Genomic DNA, 24,572 nt, shown 5'->3' on the forward strand with positions numbered 1-24,572 from the left:
CCCCCAAACATGTTGCTTTTTGTTTTTACACCTTGTCCTGACTTTTTACAGTGAGTTTAAGCCTTCAGCTTCATGCCAATGGCCTTCTGCTCATTGGTTATGGGGAAACTGACTAGTCCTTCAGACAGACAGTAATGGGAAACTGTTTCCTTTTTGTCTTTTTACTTTATCTGGTTGGGTAACTTTTTCATATTGCACAAATCATCTTCCAGCCAGTGCAGTGGGGATATGTTTGTATCACCTCTGAGGTTGGCATCATGGAAGGAGACACAGACAACAGATTCAAAGTTTAACAATAATATTTTATTAAGAAAATGTCAGGATGGAGTAAGGCCTATCTTGCCCGAAACTACAGTAGGATTTCCCTACCTAAAGAAACGTCTGTATCAGAATTTTCAACTGAAAAGCTTGTGTGTACAAAACCTATGCTTGCCCTCACAACTAATACAAAACAATGTGTAGGGATGTCAACCATAAACTAAGCAGTGATTCAAACAAACAAAGTTCTGAGTGGTTTTCCAGCTAGAGTTCAATTTTAAGAAATGCAACACAAAATGAAGCCCGTGGGGAAAGGGCGCGGGGTGTTTGCGTCCCGCAGGGGGACTTTTGGTTTGGCCCAGGAGGGCCTCCGTACTTCGGCCACGCCCCGTCCACTACTTCTCCTGGACATCAATACCCGTCTGGTGAAGCCCGCGGGGAAAGGGCGCGGGGTGTTTGCGGGCCGCAGAAGGGAAGCGTTGCACCCCATGTACGCCTGCCAAGATGACACGCCAACATTGAACAGTGGGAGGTTGGAGTTTGAAGCCGCTGCACACCGTATGGTAGCTGCTGCTGTATGCTGTCTGCAAAGGAGGTAACCTAGGTGTCATATCCCTCCTGGCGTCATTTCTGCCCTATTTTTGAAACCATTTTCTGGGGTCTTTATGCCGGACCACCCTGTTCAAGACACTGGGGGGACCCCAACCCCTGTACCCCTTGTGTTTTTTGGACCTGAGCTCGGACCGGGTCCCCCTCCCGGTGCCATGAGGAAAATCAGACAGTTAAAGAGGAATCTGAAAGCGGGTCCCACAGCTGCTTTGACAACACATTGTGTACCAGATACCACCCATGAGGTCACAGCACCCATAGTTGATCAACGAGATCAGTCATTTTCTGGGTAGTCCAAGGGTAGAGCCCTCCCCTTACCCGCATGGAGCATGGCTGTTTGGCCCCCCAGGCCCCGGCTGGACAATCCCATTTGCTTAACTCCTGTTGGCCCCATTACACAATCTGTACAATCTGCACAGCCTCTGGAAGGGCCCCTCCCTGCTCAAAGGGGCAATTCCTCCTCAAGCTCCCACAATAGTTCGTGGAGCGATATACCCTTGCCTACAAGTTCAGGGGCTAGCCCCCCCTTTGGTGTGTCCCCACTTCGGTCGGTCGAGGTCATTAACCAAAACCAAACATCTGCTGTTAGTAACCATAAGCCCAACTTGACCTCTGACCGACACATCGAGAAAGCGCCCTTGCATAGGGGGTGTGGGTATACCCAAGTTCTGGCGGAACTGGCCATCATTAAGGATCTGTTATTTACCCTGGTAGAGGCCCAAAGGAAGGGAGGCAGAATTGTTCAAGAGGAGGAGCCCATGATCGCCACCCCAGCAGATGAAGGGCACAAGTGCCCACCCCTGGAAAGTCCCTTGGAATGTCTACCTGTAGAGGTCCCCCTGGCATTGACCACCCCCAAAGGGACTGCTGTTGACCAAAATCAGGTACAGGCCTCTGCCCCCATAGACTCCGACTGCACCGAATCCAAAGCCCAGGGTTCATGGAAGTCGGGGGTTCAGCACAAGCTGCCGGATCCAGGAAAACCCAATTGCACAACAGTCTTTCTCCAGGGGGTGCCCAAACTGGCAGTAGACAAGCCAGAGCCAAGGGACGCTCTACTCAACAAATGCCTATTCTGGCTGAAAACCACTGGAGGTTGCCCGTTTGTATGTAGAGAGGCTTTGGCGGGGTGCAGCAGAATTACCAGTATGGGCAAAAACTCCCTGGACAGCATCAAATTGTCATTCTGGGACCGTAGTACAGCGCACAGGGTTTTGGGAGGTCGTGGACGGGCAGGCCAGTCATCGAAGAGTGGGATTTCAATCAGTATGCCCTCCTTTCTCAGCTCTGCCGCCCCTGTTAGATCTGCCATAGTAAAGATCGGGGTCTTTCCTAGCAACAGCCTCCTTTCAGGTGCAAATTTGACTGCCTTAGGCCCGAGGCGCCATGGGTGTTGGAGGAGGCAAGGGGATGGTGGGACCTGACTATGGGCCCAAAGATCTGTTTAGGGTTTCCATTGGAGGTGGTGGATTGTTTGTACCGGTCTGTAGTTTTCCTTGCTGCTTATTCTTTGCAACTCGGTTTCAGAACTGTATTCTTATTATTTTTAGAAATGTTTTTGTAGGATGCACTTTGATGGTCTTTTTTTGGCCGAATAAAGTTGTTTGACCTTGACCTTCTTTCACCACAGCAAACTTCCTTGTTAACCTTCTAGGGGTTCCCTTTCAGTAGTTCTTGCTTCACCATATATTAGTTCTCTGGTCTTAGCGCAGTTTCAGACCTCACAGTCCACCCACTACAGGTCACGCAACCATGAACTTCCAGGTTTCTTATAAAGTTTAATAGTTTGATCAACAGGCAGTTCCTTAAGCCACAGCTTCACCATGTTATCACATCTGTTGTTTCTTATTCTGGATTCTGCTTTATTCAGAGTTTCCTGCATTCAGATAAGTGGTTCAGTTTGCCAAAGATGTTGCTTTCACTTGTAAATGTGCCTTTTCCTTAATAAAGTATACCTTTGCTTGTTTCTTTCACTTCTGTATTCAATAAAGGTTACTGTTGCTTAATTGAATACCTCCTTGCGTGTTTCATTCAATGCAGTAAATTACTTTCACTTATTTCTCTCATTCCGGTATTCAATAGAAGTAACTTGGTTTACTTCACTTGCTCCCATATCCCGCTTACTGTGTTCATAGGTTTTCTGAGTGAGTAAAGTATCCCTGACACTTACCTGGGCATTGCCGCTCCACCATACAGCTTCACCCCCTCTGTGTGAAAGCCTGCTTGCTGGGAGATCTTCACAACACTCTCTGGCGGTTGTGCTGAGCCTAGCCGACGTGGTTTGACAGCTCTGGCTGTTCGCCTTTTCTCCAGGGGCTTCTCCAACCTGCACTATTTCTCTGACAGGCTCCCCATGGACTCAGCAGGCGTTCCGATGTCTTGGCTTCTCCTGCCCCAGCAAGGCTCCTTCTTCCACTGCTCTCCTCTTCCAACACTCCCTTTTCAGATTCATAGTTGCACCTTTTATACACCTGTGCTCTAATAATGTACTGCAGGCGTGTCCCACCAAGTAGTGTTGCCTGGCTCTCAGTAGTTCATGCCTGACCTTCATGCATCGTCTTCGTCCCAGTACCAAACTGGCGAGAGGAGGTCATCTTTACTACTCTGCTTCTTCATCTCAATACTTTAATGTTTTTTAAATGGGGGATGAAGTGGAACACTTTTATAATGGCCCATAAAGGTCGGGGGAAGGTTAGATTGGTTATCATGGGGATACGGGGGATACCATGATTTCTTACAAACTATCTTATCCCTACTCATTCTCTTCCTCTGGTTAACATGTCTGCTTTGATAATGTCTTTTACCCTCCTCGGAAACCAGGGAACCAGATGAACAATATCCCATAACCACTTCTGTAATAGGGGCTGAGGCGTTGCTAGGGGGATCTGAGGGGGCTATAGCCCTGGGTCTTTTGGTTGTAACCCCGGATAGAAGCTCAGGGGTGACAATCAAAAAGACTAGCTAGCCCCCAGTCCCGACAGTCCCAAAATTAGCATATCTTTTACAGACCTAGCAACACCCCTGGGTAGGGGTTTCTTTCTGAAAGGAGGATGGAGAATACTGTGTCTCACCCATGGGTGTCACACTTCCAATCCCCAAGGACCCTCCATCCAGGTGATCCTCCCTCGCTTGTCCGCCTCCAGGGGCAGGATGTAAAAGTGATGGCCTTTCCCAAGCCACCTGAATAGAGGATACAGAAAGTGAGAAGACCCTCAGGTTTCTCGCACACCCTAGACCTATGCTCAAAGGATCTTTGGTTACTTTTAAATGCGCCTAAAGACCAGCTGGTGGCAGCAGTTATATTTGTAACATTTGTGCTATATTTTTGGTTTTCTCACGTTTACTGCATTTGGCTACTAACTGTGGCTAGTGTCCTAACATGGCCGTGCCACAAGGTTTTTTTTTTCTTTGCATGTTCTTTGGCCATTTTGTTCTTTGGCCTTCCCAGGTCACGAATTTCCTTTTATGGTCATGAATTTGCCTGGGAAAGCAGTGTTTTTTCAGTTTGGTACAGGCCATGTGTGTTGGAAGTCTGGCAGTGGGTTGGGACATAATGGTCCCAATCCACATACTGGTTTCGGTGTGTCTGGAGTGTATGCATGAGTTTCTCCCCCCCCCCCCAACCCCCCAGTGGTCCCCAATTTGACCACTGCTGGTGCATGGGTGAGGGACAGATCTTTCTATTGGGGGGCACTCAGGAATTTAGGCTAAGAGGAGTCCTGCAGCCATTCCAGCAGATCATAAGAGGAGTGAAGTATCCTGTGAAGCTGTGCAGATGACAGAAGACCCGAGGAAGAATCCTTAAGAGGCCTGGTGACCGATTCTCGCTGCTGTCTTGGTGGAGCCCTGTCTGGCTACAGATCTCGAAAGACCCTTGCTGGTGCTATGACTCTTAGGACTGGTGGGAACATCTTCTCGTGTCCCTGCAGCCTGGAGTCTTCAGAAGCGTCCGTGGGCCAACCAGTGGGCTGGGAAAATCCATTTTGGGCTACCGTGCCAGAAGTGGCATTGTTCTCTGTTTTCGCCCGTAACCTTGGTGGTTGCCAGCTAGTCACATAAGTGGCCTTCCAGCAAAGATTCAACGTCCCAGCATTAACGGGACTGAAACTTCAAGGGTTTCTTTGACCACGATTACTGAGATGCCTGCTGTCGTGTGCTTGAGTGGCTGTTGCTGGAACCAGCCTCCCCCATCTGGTCGAGTGTTTTGAAGTAAGCTGCATTGGTGCCTGCTGCATTTCTACACTGGAAAGTTTTACACTCCGCTCCTGGACTTGACCAGAACTTGGCTTGCACCCGCAGCTCCTGAGCACCCTTGACCAGAACCGATGGTGGGGAAAAACTCCCTCCAGCGACTATGCCACCCCATTCCCTCCCCCCTTCGACCTGCCAAGTCTGGGGAAAAAATGGGAGAACGGGTGATGAGCAGTCGCCATCCTCACTGGTGCCCCCATCGCCTCCATTCTTTAGCTTGTGAAGGACTTTGATTTGTTTTAAACTACTTTGCTTTGGCAACACTTGTTGCAAAAGCCCTCCAAACGATAGAAAAGTACTTTACACACCAGTAAACTCCTTGGAAAGTCTTCTGGACTGATCTTCACATACACTGAAACATTTCCCTAACTAATTCCCAACTTGCAAACATACTTGAACTTTTGGGCACAAGCCCACATTCAACTTAGGGTTGGACTTTACAAGTTGGGGTTCCTATTCCTGTGGACCCTTGGTGCAATTTTTAACTACTTGTCTTCCCTTCCCTTTCAGGTTTTGGGGGGCTGACTTGTACACTTTTCTCTAATTGTGACTGTATATATGTTTTATAATTTTAGTATTGTGTGATATTACCTGTTTTATTCATATTCCTAGTGTGATTTTTGGGTCTATAATAAATATGGTATTTTTATACTTACTAAGTTGAATCATTGTGTGCTCAGTGTGTCGACTCATTGAGAACCCCCCTGACCCCACTCACCTCATCTGACCACTCTCCATGCTACCTTGATAGGTTTCGCTATACTACCAGACAGGGGAGTTGCTACGTCTGGAAAAGACCTGGGGCTACGCTGATGTTGGAACTGTTGGGACTGGGGGCTAGCTAGTCTTTTGGCTGTAGCTCCTGAGATTCTATCCGGGGCTACAACCAAAAGATCAGGGACTATAGACCCCCTAGCCCCCCCTAGCAACACCCCTGCTCCCAGAGTTTCCCCCGTTTACTATAACTAGGGTGGCCTTGTAAACTCTTTCCACCATGCCAGAGTATAGAAATCCATCTGAACATCTTTACCCAGACTTCGCTCCTTATGTTTTTATGCTCCACAAGCTGGCCTTTAATTACTACACAAACTGTTGTTAAATGATAAATAAGAGGGATGGCATTCCCTTCTAAATACAAATGCCATAATTCGGTCGGATCATTATTATAAATATTCGCACATCCCACTGCTCTCAGAATTTTCATCTGCTCAGTATGCATGCTTGGACAGTAACATAAAAGCTGTTTCACTGTCTCCAAGGAGCTATAGCCACATACACCTTGATCTATTTTCATCCTAGGTTATAAGACTGCATGCGTGTTTCCGACATTAAACTGCAACCTCAAATATTCCATTCTAAGGTAGGAATTAGGAAAAGATTTTATACATTTTCCAGGTTGAGGGAATAAGTCATCCATTAATATTCTCCACGGTTTGCCTTAGTGGAGAGGTCTACCCAAAGTTGAACTTTCTCAAGTTCTGCAAGATATCTTTTTTATTAACATCTTACAATTCCATAGAGTGCCCTGGGAGATATCAAGTCCCAAGATGTGTTCCCACTCTTTGCCCACTTCCCAAAGTTCTGTGCAAATTGACATTTTCATTTTTTAAAAAAATTTTTATAGGCTATCATTTTTCAAGCTCTGTCTGTAAAGCATTCTGCCATAGCTTATTACCTGGGTTGGCTAAGTTCCAATTGTACTGGGCTTAATGCATCCCTGCTGTCATCCTGGCAATTTTAATGTCCAGCTCACACATTGGATATTCTAACAAGAAGGGAGGTTCAATAAAGATTGAATGCATCCCCTCTACCAGCGTAATCTTTTTCTCACTTCTTCCCCCAGACTACTGCCCCGCATGTGAGTTTAGGGATGATTTTCATTTCATATACCTTTATCAAAGCTGAGAGGGAGAAACCGGCAGATCCTCTGGAAAAACGTTTAATTGCACCTTGTTGCTGTTTAATCTCTAGATCAGTTTTTCCAGATGAGGTCCCCACTTGCATTTGGAGTCCATAGTAACTCCCATATCGTTATAGCATTGCACCCTATTCAAGAACGCTTCCTTGTAACCACCAACTGTAATTCTTTGCTGGATTCTTAATACTATTAAACCCCATTATTTTAGTTTCGGAGAGGTTTATTTTCAAATCATGAAGTTCAACAAAGGTAGACAGTTGTGTTAGTAGTACTTGGAAGCTCTTGGGAGTATAGTTCATCAAGATCAAGTCCTCAGCATAGCTAAGCCAGAAGATCTTCGTATTTTCCAGTTTCGGTGGGCAAGTTTCCACTACGTTTAAATAGTTAGACAAATCGGCCAAATAAAGATTAAATGAAAGTGTGGGCAAAATGCAGCCTTGTTTCAATCCTATCGTGGTTGTGATAGGATCAGTTAAGTCACCCCTCATGTTTATTCTGACATATACAGACGCATCTTGATACAGCTTGCACACCACATCAAGAAGCCCCTGAGGAATTCCCCATGCTTCCAGTTTCCTCCATAGAATAGAGCGATTTACTGTGTCAAATGCAGCAGTAGAATCGACAAAAGCCATATATAAAGTGGTTGCTGTCTAAAGCACCACGTACTCTCAATGATGGTAGTCCGTATCATAATGTTGTTTATGGTGGAGCATGATTTCCGGAAGCTAAGTTACCTGATTAATTTCTAGCCAAGTTTTTATTTCATCTAGAAGAACTCCAGAAAATATTTTATCTGGCACATCGAGCATAACTTATATGCAGTAGCTCTTTGGGCAATTAATGGGACCTCTCTTATATACTGGTACCACAATACTGTGTCCAAGATTCTGGTAATCTTTTAGTGGTACCAATTGACTGAAACAATAGGTGCACAACTGCACCCCATTTAGATGGATTTAATGTCATTAGGGTGCTACAGACCCTATCTGAACCTTTGCTGTGTTTGATGATCAAAATAATGTGGATCATTACGAGTTTGGTGGTATCTGGGTGGTAAATACAACCAGATATCACCAAACTTTATTGCTGTTACCACCACTTGGGCTGGCAGTATTGCAGGTGGATTACATGTAGCGGTTAAGTCCCCATTTTTTGGGAGTACATAGGACTCTATGGGGGATTCATCAGCAATTCCGTGACGGTAATTCCACCGAATTTTGGCAGAAAGCTCTGGCAGATTTACCTACAGCTCATAGCTGGTTGTGAATCCACCAACTTTAGGCCAAACTCATAGTTGGGCGGTGCAGTAATGTGGTGGTATACAGTAACACTGCTGCATTTTTGTACCAGCACTACCCAACTTGTAATGAGGTAACATGTGCAAGATTATATTTAAGTTGCCATTCATCATAATCGCCATTTAGTGGAGCTCATATGGGCTAATGCTCTATTTTCTCTGCTCAGGGAACAATCCAAACAGAATCAGAGTTAAATGGTCTGGATAGGATGTTAGATCCATCTCCTTTACCCATGCTAGTACCTCTGCCAAGTAAGGCTGGATGTGCCTAAAACCCACTTACATGTACCAAAAATTACCCACATCTCTGTATCTCCTTGTATCCTAGCTAATCTTACTGGTGTTAGATGGCACCAGTGTATGAGCTTGATTTTATGCACCCAGAACTTGTCTGTTACTTGCTGGCCCAAACCGACCTCCTTCTTGCAAGTAGGGAAGCCAGGGCTTTTGACCGCAATTATTGACCTATGTGTGGCCAATATTAATACTTTATTTTCAGGGATGTTGATCCAGCATTTTTTAAAGGGATTTAACTCTAATAATATGAGGTTTCCACTTTGCCTGAGACGTTGCACCATTCAGCTGGTGGCCTGCTTTTTTCAAACCTGCTTCATACCATCCTTTGAATCTGTCAGTATCCATGATGTCTTCAGGAAGTCGGGCAGCCCAAATGCAGCTCAGTGGTGAGGGCCACAAAGATAATTTACTGAACAGGCCAGCATTTTGGCATCATTTCCTTACAATGGATGTTCAATTACTGTTCTAAGAATAGAAGATCTAGGAACCCAAAGCCATTTGGTAACCATCATACGTAATTGTGCTGCTAGGTAGTATCCTTCCAAATCTGCGTTACCCACTTCTCCTATTTCTATAGGTGTTATCAAATGTCCACAATAATTCTTCAATACTTTTAGCATGCCATTAAAATATTAGTATTACAATTCTTACTTCCCCAATTAAATTATTTATGCACCAGGACCTGCAACACTGAAGTGAAACAGTATTCTTGATACAGCTTCTTCCGTTCATCAATAATCCCTACTCAAAGATATCTGATTTTCAATTTACAAAGTTAAACATGAGAACCACTTTTCACAGATGGCCTTAAGAATACAGCAACTCTCGAATCCAAGGGTTTTTATTAGGAGAATCGTAAAGGAGCTGGCTAAGGGCCGTACCGCTCTATCTCATCTATTGTGGGTCATTCTCTCCCTAGCCCAGGCTTCATTCAACCCAGGTTGGCCTAAATAGATTGGTAACCCTCCCCCCCCCCCCCTCCTACTGTCTAAGATCCTACATGTCTGGAGATGATTGCCTATGGGCAAACACTAACCAGTTATTCCAAAATGGGGTATTAAAGAAGAGTGTCACAGCGCTGTGGGTTCTGGTTTATATAGAATAAGCCCTTCGCGCCTGGAATTACCTACAAGTTACACCCCTACACTTCTGAAATTAAGTAAAGTCAGATTGATGTTTGCAATGAATGCGGAGCACAAAAATCCAATTTTTTTTTCTCCAGGTTTTATTATTTTTCACAATAGTTTCAAAGGTGTCCCTATTTTTCACAATAGTTCTAGATGAAATCTAAAGGTGTCCATTGGTTTAAACATGTTTCCGACCCTTGGACATTCGAAAGTAAGTTCTTGCATAAATAAAGTGTATACACTTTATTTATGTAAGAACTTAAAGGAGGCAAGTACAGGCACCGTAGGCAGTACGAGAGGACTGGCGAGGGTGCCAGGGACCTATGAGACTCTGAGGTGCACCCGGCAGCCTGTCAGCAAGCTGTGTGGAAAGGAGGGATAGAGCGGAGAGAGAGAGGTTAGCAGGGAGAGAGAGAAGGAAGAGGAGAAGAGGAAAGTCGTAAGGAGTTTCCGGAACTTAAGGGGATCAGGCTCAAGACGGAGGGCGGGAGGGAGGATATTCCAGAGGGAGGCCCCTGCTGAGGATAATGATCTCCCTCCAAATCTCTGCTTGGAGAAGCGGCTCACTCGGAGAAGGTTGGAGGTAGATGAGAGTAGGGCTCGGGAAGGACAGTATTTAGGTAGGCATCATTGCAGATAGGTAGGTCACAGGCCCCAGAAAGTCTAGTGGACAAAGCAGAGCGTCTTGAACTTGATCCTTGCAGCTGCGGGGAGCCAGTGGAAGGATTTCAGCGCCAGAGAGATGCAGTCCCTGGGTTTGAGGCCAAGGATAAGTCTTGCGGTTCTGTTCTGGATGAGTTGCAGAGGGTGCAAAGCAGAGGCAGGGAGGTTGAGCAAGGCGCTGTTGCAGTAGCCCAGCCTTGTGAGAACCAGGGCTTTGGCGACAATGAGCCACTGGGGGAAGGTGAGAAAATCAAGGAAAAGTACATCTGAGGAGGTGCAGCTGGTAGTTGTACTTTTTAGAAATGTCCGAGATGTGAGTGGAGAAGGAGAGAGTGGAGTCGAAGATGACCCCAACGTTTATTTGTCTCGCATGTGGGTGCGGGCACAGGGCCAAGTGAGGCCCGCCAGAGGGAGAATGGGAAAGCGAGAGCAGGAGTCCCAATGCAAACGATCTCAGTCTTGCTGGTGTTGAGGCAGAGGTCATTTGCAGCACACCATGACTGAATTGCTGACAGTCAGAAATGAGTGAGGTAGAGGAGGTGGCTGAGGGTAACCCGAAGGAGAGTTGCGTGTCATCCGCATAACACTGGAAGTTAGAGATGAAAGTGGCAATCACACGTGCCAGGGCAGCCATGTAGACATTGAAGAACCAGGGGGATAGGTTAGAACCCTGGGGAACGCCACAGGGTGAAAGAGTGATAGTAGAGAGAAAGGACCCAAGTTCCACCTGGGAAGGGCAGTCAGAAAGGAAGGAGGTTAACCATGCCAGAGCCTGACCTGTGATTCCCAGGGTGTCAGAGAAGTGTGATCAGGATGTTGTGGTTTACTGTGTCGAAGGCAGAGGAGCAGTAAAGTAGAATGAGGACAGAGGGAGCGTTGGTGTCAAGATTTGAGAGCAGGTCTTCATGGGTGTTCAGAAGAGCATTTTCCGTGCCTCTGGATGCTCTAAAGCCAGACCGATGGTAGTGGAGGCAACTAGCAGATTCAGTGTGGAGGGTGAGCTGAGAGATAGCCAGCTTCTCCAGGAGTTTGTCCAGGAAAGGGCTGATAGAGAGGGGGCGGTAGTTTGCCGGAATGGAGGGGTCGGCAGAGGGTTTCTTAAGCAGAGGTTGCACAAGGGAGTGCTTAAGAGAAGGATGCTAAGGATTGATGCCTTCCAGGCACTCGGCACACTTTGTCAATTTTTACAAATTGTTATTTTTTTTCTATTTCAGAATTTTTACAATTTTTCAAAATTGAAGATATTATTCTTTTTAATCTTTACACCATTAGAAGACTCCATGCAGTATTTTTGTTAGGTAACCTTTCACCTATACCTGTGCTGGTGAAACACTGAGTTTATTCTGATCCCGAGTTTTGGCACAGCACATATCAGCCTGTGCTGCCCCACATATTTCTTTTGGCAGGATAATTAATCCATTAGAGCAAGGAAGATGGAAGAGAGGACTTAAAATGCTTTACCTGCATTTTCTTACGCCATGACTTTAGATTGCATCTATATTGTTCTTACTTAATTTCCCTTAGAAGCCATGGACTTTGACAGAGTTGTGTAACCCTTTCCATGTAAGTGTTGGTATGTATAAGCCCCCCCATCCCCCAGTATAGGTTGTTTTAAAAGTGAATAGAAGAGCAGGATGCTGGGACTTTAACTACGTTATTGCTAATATTGGGAACTGCACATTGTTTGACTATATTGTATATATTTTTTTTTACAAATGCTTAAAAAGAAAGCAAGTGCATTCTTAATGTTCTTTTATTTATAAGTATAAAGGGCAGCATACTGGAAAGTGCAAATACTTGCTGGTTTAGTGTTCAACTATGAAATGAAGATATTGATAGCACACAATGGTTAACGCATACAGCTGGGTAATGAGAACTGGTTCCTAGATACAGATAGGCCCATGACAATATTGCTGTCCGGGGATAACCCTGTTTGTCTTGCACTAAACGCAGAGGTCTCCCTCCTTCCAGAACCTTGCATCACATACAGTACTGTTCTCTGCCACAGCCCCCGGTGGGCATTTGGACCACGTTTGGTGTACAGGTTAGACTCTGGCATGCAGGCTATTATCAAAATCATGACCCTAATTTTACTGACATTTGCAATTGCATTTATTGTAAGTGCACAGACAAGGCTCTTGTTCTATGCATGTGGTCTCGAGCAGAAGGGATGTGACCTAACCGGTCAGGCTGGACTGCTGCTTTTAGGATGGTACCAAGCTTGTAACTATGGGTATTTATATAGCGCTTACGGATGAGGCATCAAAGCGCTGTGTCGGGAATGGAAGGGAGTGAAACGTGAAGGAGTTAAATGAACTGGAAGGTTCCTTTCTGGAAGTCCGAAGGTTACTTATGCCCCGCAGATTTGGGGGTAATACCTTCAAGAATTCAGCTGCAAACGACTTGAAACGATCTCCCCATAGCTCTCGACCGCCTGAAACGTTGTTCAGTGAGAAGGCTTGCATGTGGGGATTGTAAATTGCATGAAGCGGAATGCCACTTAAATGTGCTGACAAATCGAGCAATCCCGGTAAGGTGGATTGAGGAGAATCAGCGGATAGAAATCAGCCTGTAATTACCGGCCTCTGATGGATCTAGGGAATTCTTCTTCTTGAGGAGCGGTGTGAACCACATCTTTTAAAAATCTTTGGGAATAAACACCTTCTGATAGGGACCGCTAATGAAATGTGTGAAAAGTGGAGTGATGGTAGTGTTACACTGGTTTAAGGATGTTAGAGGTAAAGGGGTCACCTGGACAGGTGGTCAGAATCATAGAGGTGATGACTCCTGACACCTGTTCAGAGGTGACGGGTTTGACGTAAACATTTTTGGAATAGAACCCTTATCTATGCATTTGAAATGGGGATAGTTGTCGAGGTTAACGCAGATTGTGGCAAGCTTCTTAGCTATGGTATTGCGTATGTGTTTGTTTTATTATGAAAGGCTAAGGCTAGGGCCTCCCGCCATTCCGTGGACCCAGGTGTCGCTTTAGTGCAGTCCTTAGGGTTACACAGTTGCTGTAATACTTGAAATCATTTCTTGGGTGCATTAGCAGGACTGTCAATTTGATTACCCTAGAATTTCTGTTTGCCCTCAAATAGCCGTTTTATATGAATTTCGTTTGATTGTCAGGGAATATTATTAGCTGGTGATGGGTCCGTCCGCTCTAGGGCTCTGATGGTGGTTTTGATGGATTTGAGGTGTGGATCATACCATTTCTTGTTCCTGATTTGCATATGGTCTTTTCTCCACTTTGTAATGGTTTGGCAGGCTGCACATCGATGGTCTGGACGGTTGCCCAGAGCTATGCCCCTGGTTATGATTGATTCAAAACCTTCCAGCCATCACCTTTTGGTTTTGCTTAAGTCAGAGAGGGATGGGTTTGCCCAGATATTGTCCTGAGCCTGCTGGGACGATAGCAGGGGTGTTGCTGGGTCTGCAAAAGCTCTGGGGGGGGTGGGGGGGGGTATGCTAATGTTGGGACTGTCAGGACTCTGGGCTAGTTGGCTTTTATCCGGGGCTGCAACAAAAAGACCCCCTCAGCTACGCCTCTGGATAAGAGACCCAAGTGGCCCTAAAACATGTTTGGGGATGCTTATGGCCTGTGCAGAAGGGATGTGACCTAGCAGTTCACGCTGGACTGATCCTTTTGCGGTGGGACCAAGCCTGATTTGCATATGGTCTTTCACCTTCTGGAATGGCTTGGCAGGCTTAAAAGCCATGGATTGGAGGGTTGCACAGTGCTGTGCCCATGGTTGTAATTGATTCAAAATCTTCGAGCCATCACCTTTTGATTTTGCTCTTGTTCCAAGCGCATACTTTCTCTCAGGGCCAAGCTTGGCAGCCCGACCTGTCTCGCCGGAAAATGATCTGGTAAAAGGATGGACCCAATCCAGATAAAAGCCTTCTCTTTTCAATGTGCAGCTTGAGCACGCTTTGGGCCTATCATGCATCCAATGGCTTTGGGTCTCAACAGGTTTTACAAGCAAAATGACAGTCATTCTACCAGCTGTTTTCACAACAGATAGCCATGGCCTTCTTCAAGTGCGGACACATGGCCTTCCAGCGGCTCTACCTGCACCAAAACGAACACAAACATGTGCCTTCATGGCTACATCAGCCCTCCCAATGTTTGTCAAAACTATACCCGTCTTCGTGCCCCTTTTTGTTATCCCCACTCCTCTAAGGTCTGGTCATCCCTGGTGGAGACTCAATACACCTAGTTCCCAGATAAGCCCTCCACATCCACTCTTAAACGACTACGGTGGGGATTTGGTGCAGTAAGTAAAGCTATTGTGACGGTTTGCAGTATTCACATTTCACCCAAAGCCACATATCTCTTGCCATCAGTACAGTATAGCTGTCCTTTACTATTCCGAGACAGATTGTCTCATGTAAATGTGTTAACTCGCACATTATTACCTAATTTTCTCTCCATTCATCTTGGCGAACAGCAGCCTCAGGACCTTCTCCTTCTGCTCCCATGTCAGGTCACTGATGTCCACCATGCCAGACTGGAGATTTGTCCTAGAAGGCAAAGGATGATAAAATAACTCAATGTCCTGGCACATAGAATACAGTTTTTTTTAGAGTGAACTTTCCTAGTTTGATTCATGGAGAACACTTGTTCTACGGAATGGCGCTGTATTTTCGTGGGAAAAAAAAGAACGCAGAGTCTGCCGAAGGGTCTTTTGGTGAAGACTCTATTCTCAGCTGACCCAGCATCTGTGAGGAAGTGTGTAGGAGCATAGTCCTCTTTCTGTTTCATCATATATGAACTGCTTGGAGCCATGGAGCGGCCGCATAATCTGCCGAAGAGTCTTTTGGTGGAGACTCTATCCTCAGCTGACCCAGCATCTGTGAGGAAGTGTGCAGGAGCATAGTCCTCTTTCTATTTCATCATATATAAACTGCTTGGAGCCGCGGAGCAGCCACTGAGTCTGCCGAAGAGTCTTTTGACGTGCGGCACGTGTGCCCATTGAAATTGGACCTGAACTTCTAAAACTTGAACGGTAGACCTTTAGAAGCTTGCAGAGGGCAGAGAAATACGAGGAGCTGCCCTCGAAAGAACAAGTAATCGGAGGTGATGTGCGTGGCTGTGAAGGGGTGAGGAGGTGCTTGAGGATACTGGGCGTGTGAACGCAGTGGATACATGAGCAAGAAAGTCCATCCTCCCCCATCCCTCCCCTCCTGCCAAATCCTCACCGTTTGGTAATACGGCTGAATTAATTGTCACAGACTGTCACAACTGTTACAGAACTTATTAGTCCTAGACCTGACCCGACCTGCTGCTGTCGCTTGTAGCCCAGAGCTTTTTGAAGTGTGTAAAGCAGAGCTCCTTCACAGCGGGGGGGGGGGGGGTTCGGGTTTACATCAGGTGGTAGCTGTCTGTAAGCGCGACCTCTGGAGGTGCTCATACATCCCGATCATACCTATGTTTTGCCACCCTCACTACTCAGCGCCCCGAGTATACGGACTGTAGAAACTGATGATCTATTTCAGTTAATGCCCCGGAGTTGCATTCAATAGTTGCCACTGGAAAGGCCATCACAGGAAGTGCAAACATTATACAATCCGCGTATTAAGTGCCTGAGCCTATAGAGAATTTAAAACTGTCAAAATGGGCCTGTCCAGGGCAGAACTTTGTGCAAGTTCATGCGCTTCATCCACACAGAACAGAGGCCGCCTCAAAAATAGTGAAATCATGGAAAAGGAGCCTAGAATATACGACCACAACAAATAGAATTAAAAGCAAGATCGACGACCACTTTGGTAAAAAAAGAACCAGGAGTCTAAACAACCTAGAGGGAAAAGATAACCAAAATGTTAACAGAGAGCCCGCAGCCCGCCACCATTCAAGAAGTACTAGCCTAAGAACAAACAAGGGAAGGTCTGAATGAGACCACTGCCCAAGGAGCAAGAGAGAACCTAGACTTCAGCACCCCGAGAGAGGAGCTTCCTCCTAGGCAGGAACAACATGGATCTGAGCAGCCAAATAGGGTGGCTTTTGGAAATGAGTTGAAGAGCCCACCAATGGCACTGGTACAGATGGACACTCAACATTCAAATGCAGCCACCTAGCCAGCACTGAATTTTGCTACTCCTGGTCACTGTTTTTGAGCATCTGAAAACGGAGTTGCAATCTCAAGCTGGGCTTTTGCTTGAATTAACCATAGAAACAGCAAATATTGATTGCTTAATAGTTGGAATAACTAACACAATTAATTCAATAGTGATTCCGACCCTCAAAGACTCAAGGCTGGAGATAGTTAAACAGGGGCTACATCTTTCTGCTATTCAAGTGTCCATGAGGGAAAAGGAAAAAGGAGAAGAGCCCACTACATTTTAGCTCAGGATCTTTTATCGCAGTTAAAAACTTTAAAACCGCAAAGGAGTGAGAGAGGGGCAGGTAGAAGAGCATGAAGATCCATCAAACCTCTTCGATGATACCCTCCTCTCCGAGTCTACTATGGAGGAGTTTAGAAGGTTGACGTTAGTAATCGAGGGGGAGGTTGAGACAGGAGATCATCCCCCTCAAACTACCATAGAAGCACCCCCTCGAGAAAATGAAGTCTCCCCTCAAGAGTGGACAGAGGAGGTTCAACAACATTCTCGAGGTAGGAGGAAAGCCAAGAAAAGAGCTGCAAGAAAGAAGCGTTCAATGGCCTTTCCGATTCCTCTTAGGAAGAAAAAATAAAAAACAGGAAAATACTAAAATAAAAAAACAGACATGAGCTTCTTCCCCAAATCCTCTTTATGTTTACACCAAGAGGGCAAAACAAAGTTAGAAGAAAGGGGGGGCTTAGGAGAAGAAACTAGGGGGCACCCATCAGTCACCACCCCAATACGCAACCAATTAGGCAACCTGAGTAAGAAGAAAAAGCTTGGGAAGGGAACAATCGGGGGCGACAAGTCACAGGTACCATGAAAGTCTTGCATTAAATCCTGCCTGGACAGCAAGAGGAGCCAATATGGATCATAAAGTGCTGAATGGGGGCCATTACAAGGGGCAGGGAGGAAGCAGCAACCCTCCCCACAGATTTTTGGGCCGCCCTTGGCCCCGATATTCCTAAAGAAAAAACAGAGTCCTGCATTATCAACAATAGCCAATGCTGAAAGAGACACCTTGAGCCTGAAAAGAGCCCCAATTTTCCTGAAACACCAGAAACCAGATCAATCTAAAATCGTAATGGTTACAGGAAGCTTTCCTGGCCAGGGTAAGACTCTGGTTCTTCAGGAGAATGTAAATGGCTTTAGGAAATAGATAACATTAAAGTCACCAGCACCAGACACATCCAATTCAAATGTATCTGGGGGAAACGCATTACGCCCACTGAGCATTTGGAGACAGGAGCCTCCGCATTTGCAGTAGCGAGAGTTTGGCTTAGACTAATGGGGAAGAACCTATATCACAGCACCATGTGTAGAAGTGCGATCTTATCATTTTACAAGAGAGTACCAAATCTTTATCTTCTGGGAACAGAGAAGGTGGAATTTGTGAAATTCCGGGATAAAAGCTATCCTGACTCAGTAGAAGTGGGCCTTAATCAGGAAACGCTCCGCTAGCCATACTGAATGCAAAAGAAGAACTGGAGAGACATTGTTTAATTGTCTCCCCCTTAGCTGGATCAGAGAGGTTTAATGATCACTGGAGAAATCAGTGCCACACGAGCAGACCTCTGCTTGAACCCAAAATAAATTTGAGAGTCACAGACATCTCTGGGGGAAGGGAGGGATGGTTATCAAAACAACAAAACCAACACGATTATGTTATTGCCAGAAATTATTTCGCAAGTGCTGCAGAAACTGCGACTGGGGACACAACATCTTTAGTCAAACCAACCTAAATTTGATAAGCTGAAATACGTGGGGTCCCAAGAATTTTGTAACAATTAATGAGAGAACGCCTGTTTTGTAATGTAGACATTGTAATTCTCCAGGAAACCTGGTTAGTAAACCCCATTGGGATCAAGGGTCATTTGGTTTTCACCCTACCTGCTCAACAAAAGGTAGACCATCAGGATGCCTGTTGATGGCCCTTAGAGACGCAACTTGGAGGGTTATAGCCCTGATTTTCAATAATACTCGGGGCATCCAGGCATGTAAATTTGTATTAAGATCCACACAAGATGACATCCAGGTGTTAGTTATAAACATATATTGGAACCCCGCCTGTACCAGCCTTCAGACCTTTCTCAGCACTCTGTCAATACTTTTTGAAAAGATCAAACTCCTTTATGGGGGGGGCATATTTAATTCTGGCCGGAGACTTAAATGCACAATGCTTACATCTTCCAAAACAAAGGGAGGGACCGAGAAGTGTTGGAATTTCAAAGAAAGGAATTCACTGGCTGGAATTTTTGGACTTGTGGGGAATGAAAATGTTAAACGGGGTGGTACCGGGTGACATTCCACCGGCAAAGACCTGGAGGTGAGGAAAGTGCTCCTCCGATCTGGATTATTTCTTCATGTCAGAGGGTTTATTATCACACAGTCGCTCCCTGAAGATTAATCCAGAGGGAGGGAGTGACCACTCATGGCTAAGGCCATCAATTGCAGACATTGAGAATTGTCTGGTTGACAGACACTGGCAGGAATTCGACATGACTATGAAAAGTGCACGCCTCGTAAAGTATAGGCGAGAGGGTAGAACATTAAACAATAAACTCAAGGCTGTATTTGTAACGGAACAGCTAGAAAACTGTCAGCCTGGCAAGTTAAAACAGTTCATTTGGCCCGTTAGCCCACCCTGTATAGGGGAAATGGAGAAACATTCAATCCACTGTCACACTTTCGACAAGGGCACCTGGTTACAGAAAAAAACACAGACAGAAGTTAAGGAAGTTAAAACAATCAACACTCGGTATAGAGCTATACAGAGTGGAAGTTAAGAGATTGACATCTGAATATAAGCGTTGGACACGGGATAGAAAGATGATGCATCTTCAAAAAGACGGCAAAACAATGTTAAAGGCGCTAGGTAAAGATAACACCAGAAACTTCTTGTCACTCATTAACCAATCAGAAAGAAATGTTAATAGTGTCCAATGCAATTTAGTTCCCGAATGCAAATGGGTAGAATACCACACTAAAAAATGTTCAAATCGAGCTAACATCATAGAGGCCCCGATTAAAGAGACCCAGTGGTATCTGCCCATAGAAGAACAGGACATAGCAGAGCTAATTCTTAAATCTTCTTCCTCAAAAGCAGCAGGCCCAAATGGGCTGACCTATCGGGTCCTAAAAGACAACAAAGGTTTGGGCAAGACTACTCTGTAGGCTCTTCGAGGAGATCCTAGAGAAAAAGACCTTTCCCGCCTCTTGGAAAACAGCAACGATCATTCCCTTTTTTAAGGGGGGGCCGATCGTTTACAGCCCGAAAGTTATCGGCCGATCGCCCTCCTTGATATCGAAAGTAAAATCTTTATGAACATTTTGTTGAGTGAGTTGAATAAATGGGCGGAGGAGACACAAGTTCTCTCTAAGTTCCAAATGGGGTTTAGGAGGGGTCTGTCAACGGCCCTGAATGGGCTGGTTCTTAGTCTAATTAGTGAAAAGACCAAGGAAAAGGGCAAATGTCAACGTTATGGCGCATGCGTAGATTTCTCAAAGGCGTTTGATAATGCCATCAGGGAGCGCCTTTGGATGAAAATGAGGAAGTGGGGGGTCACAGAAGGACTAGTGTCCATGTTAACAGAGTTACACAGGGACACTAATGTGAGAGTCCGTTTGGACGAGGAGGGACACCTATCAGACGCCATTAGAGTGGAGAAGGTAGTCAGACAAGGTTGCCTGGGTGCGCCATTTGTTTTTTTAACCTATATCTGGTTGATTTGGGCCCCTGCCTACAGTCATCGGCACTCGCCAGCCCTAAGATCAACCTGTCAAAGGTACACTGGCTGGCCTATGCCAATGACATTGTCTTAGTGGACAACACAGCCGTGGGACTTCAGTGTCTCTTAAATAGGCTGAGTGATTATGCAAAAGAAAATGGGCTCACAATAAAACCCAAAAAATCCAAGGTGGTGGCTTTTAGGCACCAACAGAAGCATGTTAATTACTCATAATGGATCTTGAGTGATCAGATTATACCAAGAGTGGAAGAATTAACTTACCTGGGATATAAATCTATGCCTCTCCATCCATATTTACGGTGGAAAAGATGTACAAAAAAAAGGATCAACTGCTTCCGCAAATGAAAAAGATTATTTTCAAATTTTACAAATTCTCACTCCTACCTCTAATTAAATTCTACTCAGCGAAAGTCAACCCAGTTCTGCTGTATGGCCTGGAAGCTAAGCCCCATTTGTGGGACACATACTGGCAAAAGATAGAGGGTTCTCTGCCTCCCCATGAGTCTTCCAAAGGCCATATTTAGATTTGAATTGGGACTGAAATCTTTGACAACTCTGGCAGTTTTATTTATCTATTTATTTTATTTATTTTATTTGTTACACACCCAGACCCTCGGGTGTCACGGCGTGGTTGTAAGACAACTTTGAAATTAATAGAAACATCATTACATTGATTATATTACATCATTAGTGGACAGTTGGTGCAAAGATACAATTTACAAATATTCACAATAATATTCAGTGGTGCGGAATCCTGTCTTTAGGTGCTAATATTGGTTGAATAACCAGGTTTTTAGCAGTTTCTTATAAGCCGTGAAGGAAGATTCTTTTTTGATGTCAATGGGTAGGGTGTTCCAGTGTTTGGGGGCTAAAGTGGTGAAGCTGCTACCCCCTGCTCTAGTGGATTTGAAGCGAGGGGGAGCCAGGAGGAATTTGTCATTAGATCTTAGTGATCTCCTGTCAACTTTGGGGTGTAGAGTATTGTTAAGATAGATAGGTCCTTTTGTGGTCAGGCATTTGTATGTGATACTGGAAAATACTGGCAGACTGGAAAATGCTCTCGCTTTATCGACCTATTGTGACAGCTCAGAAAGATGCACTATATGAGGACATTAAAGTGCACATGGAGCACAACAAATCTAAATCCCTTGCCCAACTAATTAAGAAAACATCTGAGATTATGGGGAAAGCTGAATCCGATCTGGTTACACTAATCCTTCAAAAGTGAAGAAATTTTACAGCGGATTGGATAAGCACAATTAGTAGAATGAGATCGGCAATCCCTGAAAATAGTTTTCTGAAAGTTGACAAAAAATTAGGGACTTTGCCGAGATATCTGGTGAAGTTCCCATGTTGGGAAATGAGAAAGAATTTTTTGAGAATACACCTCAATATAGTTCACACGGGAGAAATCCTCGATAAAAGGGCGCACGGGACTGCCGCAATCGCTTTATGTGACCTATGTACCATCCCGAGCAGACAGAATCTGAAACATCTCCTGATGGAATGTGAGGGGACCTGGCAAACTAGGTCAACCCTCTTCACTAGATTTATGGAGAGAGAAGACGACATACTCTCGGAAACATTCTGGGATTGGGTGACCTGGGGACATAAATACAGCATTGGCTATAGTGGTGGTCCAGGTTCGGGAAAGAAGTCATCTTTTGTTTAGATAACCCTATTGCCAATAGCCGGGTGTTCCTAGGATAGTCACATAACTACCCTTTGCCTTTGGAATCGTCTGTCATGCTCCTTACTCACGCCGCATCCCAACTAGCCTCAGGCATCTTGTATGTTATGGTTGTCGCCAGAGTTAATTTACGAACTTTAGTCAGGAAAGAATTCACCTGAATATATTCGGTCGGCGGCTTTGAAGAAGGGACGCTATAATGTGAGATTACCTCTTGCCCTCCATTTTTTTATTTGATTGAGAACAATGGTTTTAATCTCTTTTTTCCTTTTTCTATTTGTATCTTCGTTTGTTTTACTTTTGCTTCTCTTTTTTTCTCTTAACTACTTTTAGGTTATGTTGCTTGTATATTGTAATATTAGTGAGTTGGATATATGTTGATTATGAGAAGCTCATTGTAAAAGTTTGAATAACCACATAAAATAAAAAAAAACATTTTGGCAGTAAGAAAAACGAACAAGAGCAAACCCCCTTCAGCCAAAAGTGACTGGTATTTTCACTTCTGCCCCCCAAACCTTACAGAGTTATGGGGGGAGGCCACAGAGGCGTATGAGGGAAGCTCCCCATGAAGGAAAAGAGATGGGTTTAATGCAAATAAGACACTAAATCGGTACAATGGGGCCAGAAAAAGAGGAATTAACTATTCCTTCATTGAGACGCTATACATAAGTGCTTCACAGAGTTTACTTTATATATCTGAATTATAGAAATACTGTACACTTCAGATTCATAGCCATATCATTAATGATTCATTTCAGCAATTTCGCTGTCAAATCTACAAAAACAACCAAAAAACAGTGCCTACTTCATAGCATCCACCAAAAAAGAAAATTACAAATTACCATAAAAAACTATTAGCACATATTATCTAAAAGTTATTTGTAATTTACAATATAATATTCCTCCAGGACCAGAGACCGGATGAAGAAATTGGAAACTTCTTCAAGAGAAGGGCCTCAATGGAAGCCGACTTCAGTCCACAGATCTTCCCTAAGGGAAATTCAAACATCACGATGAACTATTCAGGCCATTCCTTCTAGGGATCCAGTGGAGGCAGCACGAAATGTAACTGCCCAAAAGAAGGAGGATCCACGTAGACAAGATCTCCAGTCACAAACGTGGTCGTGGCTTCCGAAAGCACTTTCAGCTTACATCAACAACTAGCCACCATTGCTGGCCTTTGAGCCACCAGACCTTCAGCTACTTTCCTTGGCCTGCTGGAATACAGGGGGTTTTCTCCATTTAACAACCCCAGGTGACATCAATCTTGGTGGTTATGATGTTTTGTGCCTACAAGAGCTGTGGCTACTAGAAAAACCTACACTCGACGGGTTCGAAATGAATCCCAGTGATTTGGCCGAAGTCAAAATTATCGAGGCTGAAATGACCGAAACCAAAGTGTTCGAATAACCAAAAGTTCGAACACTTTGTTTTCGGACATTACAGCTGCGATAATATATATATATATATATATACATACACATATACACCCACCCCCCCACCCACCCACCCCCCCCCACTTACCTTCATCTTCACGCTGGTTCCTGCAGCGCCAGTTCCCTTTCACTTCTGCAGGGTCCTTTTCTTCTCTTTTTTTTTTTAACAGAAGGCTGCAGGGGTGTCCCGCAGCCCCCGCTCACTATACCATAAAGTATAGTGAGCGGGGCAATGAGGGGGACATCCCCGCAGCCCCCGTTTTTATTAAATGCTACCACCAAAGGATCAAACTTTTGGTGTTCGATCCTTTGGTGGTAGCATTTTTTGAACTTTTGGTCATTTCGACCTTTTTTTTTTTTTTAGAGCATTTCAACCTAAACCTTCGAAATTGCTTTCTCTGAGGCATTGATGGGGGGGGGGGGGAGGCAGGCCCTCGCCGGGACTAATGATCGCGGTTCGGATGGGAAGTGGTCTTCAAATTGTAAAGACAATTTGAAGTCGCCATTTGTTCTAGCGGTCCTCCTCTCATGGCTCCACAAAGAGGTTGGCGCTGAAAATATTTCGCAAACCTATCTCCTTGTTATGACCATCTATTGGAATCCCAAGGCGATTCAAAGGGATGCATTGTTCCACTTAGTAACAGCTACACTGGACTCGGTTCACTTATAGTGGGAGGCTTGCAATGTAATAATTTGCGGTGACTTTAACATCAAATGCCCTACGAGCTCAATAGCTCCAACAGATTTGATTCCCTCTCAAGGTTGGCAACGGGTTAAGGAGTGGTCTAACTTAATGGCATCAAGGCAATTATACAATACAGCAACCACGCTCCCAGAAACTAACAAGACTCCAACGTGGAAGCGTGGATTGGCCCACTCTACGATTGATTACATTTTTGCCTCACAACTACTTCTTGCTCGTTTGGCAGAATTCAGTGTTCAACAAACAACTCAGAGTGATCATAATCTTTTGCTCATAAAATGGTCATCAATTAAACCACCGACAACTTACTATCGTGGAGAAGTTGAACCAGAAAGAAAGGGAAACAGGGTTCGGGTCAACCGGGCAAATATTAGGGACATTACAGTCTCTTATTCACAACGTGGAAACTGCTCCGAAGTGGATTATCGACCACTTCTAGAACCTTTCAGATCTACTGGTAAAGGCC

The 24,572-nt window shown here is 44.9% G+C and overlaps 1 protein-coding gene across 2 annotated transcripts in view; it reads right to left on the reverse strand.

Annotated features, from left to right (window-relative positions):
- Positions 1-24,572, reverse strand: part of BBOF1 (basal body orientation factor 1) — a 441,525-nt gene that overhangs the window by 29,429 nt on the left and 387,524 nt on the right. For both annotated transcript variants that reach the window (XM_069637643.1, XM_069637642.1), the window contains exon 9: positions 14,846-14,950. In XM_069637643.1, the coding sequence (XP_069493744.1) occupies positions 14,846-14,950 (105 nt within the window). The remainder of the gene's footprint in view (positions 1-14,845; positions 14,951-24,572) is intronic.

This window comes from Ambystoma mexicanum, chromosome 14 (assembly GCF_040938575.1).
Source record: "Ambystoma mexicanum isolate Mex_15411 chromosome 14, UKY_AmexF1_1, whole genome shotgun sequence".
NCBI lineage: Eukaryota > Metazoa > Chordata > Amphibia > Caudata > Ambystomatidae > Ambystoma > Ambystoma mexicanum.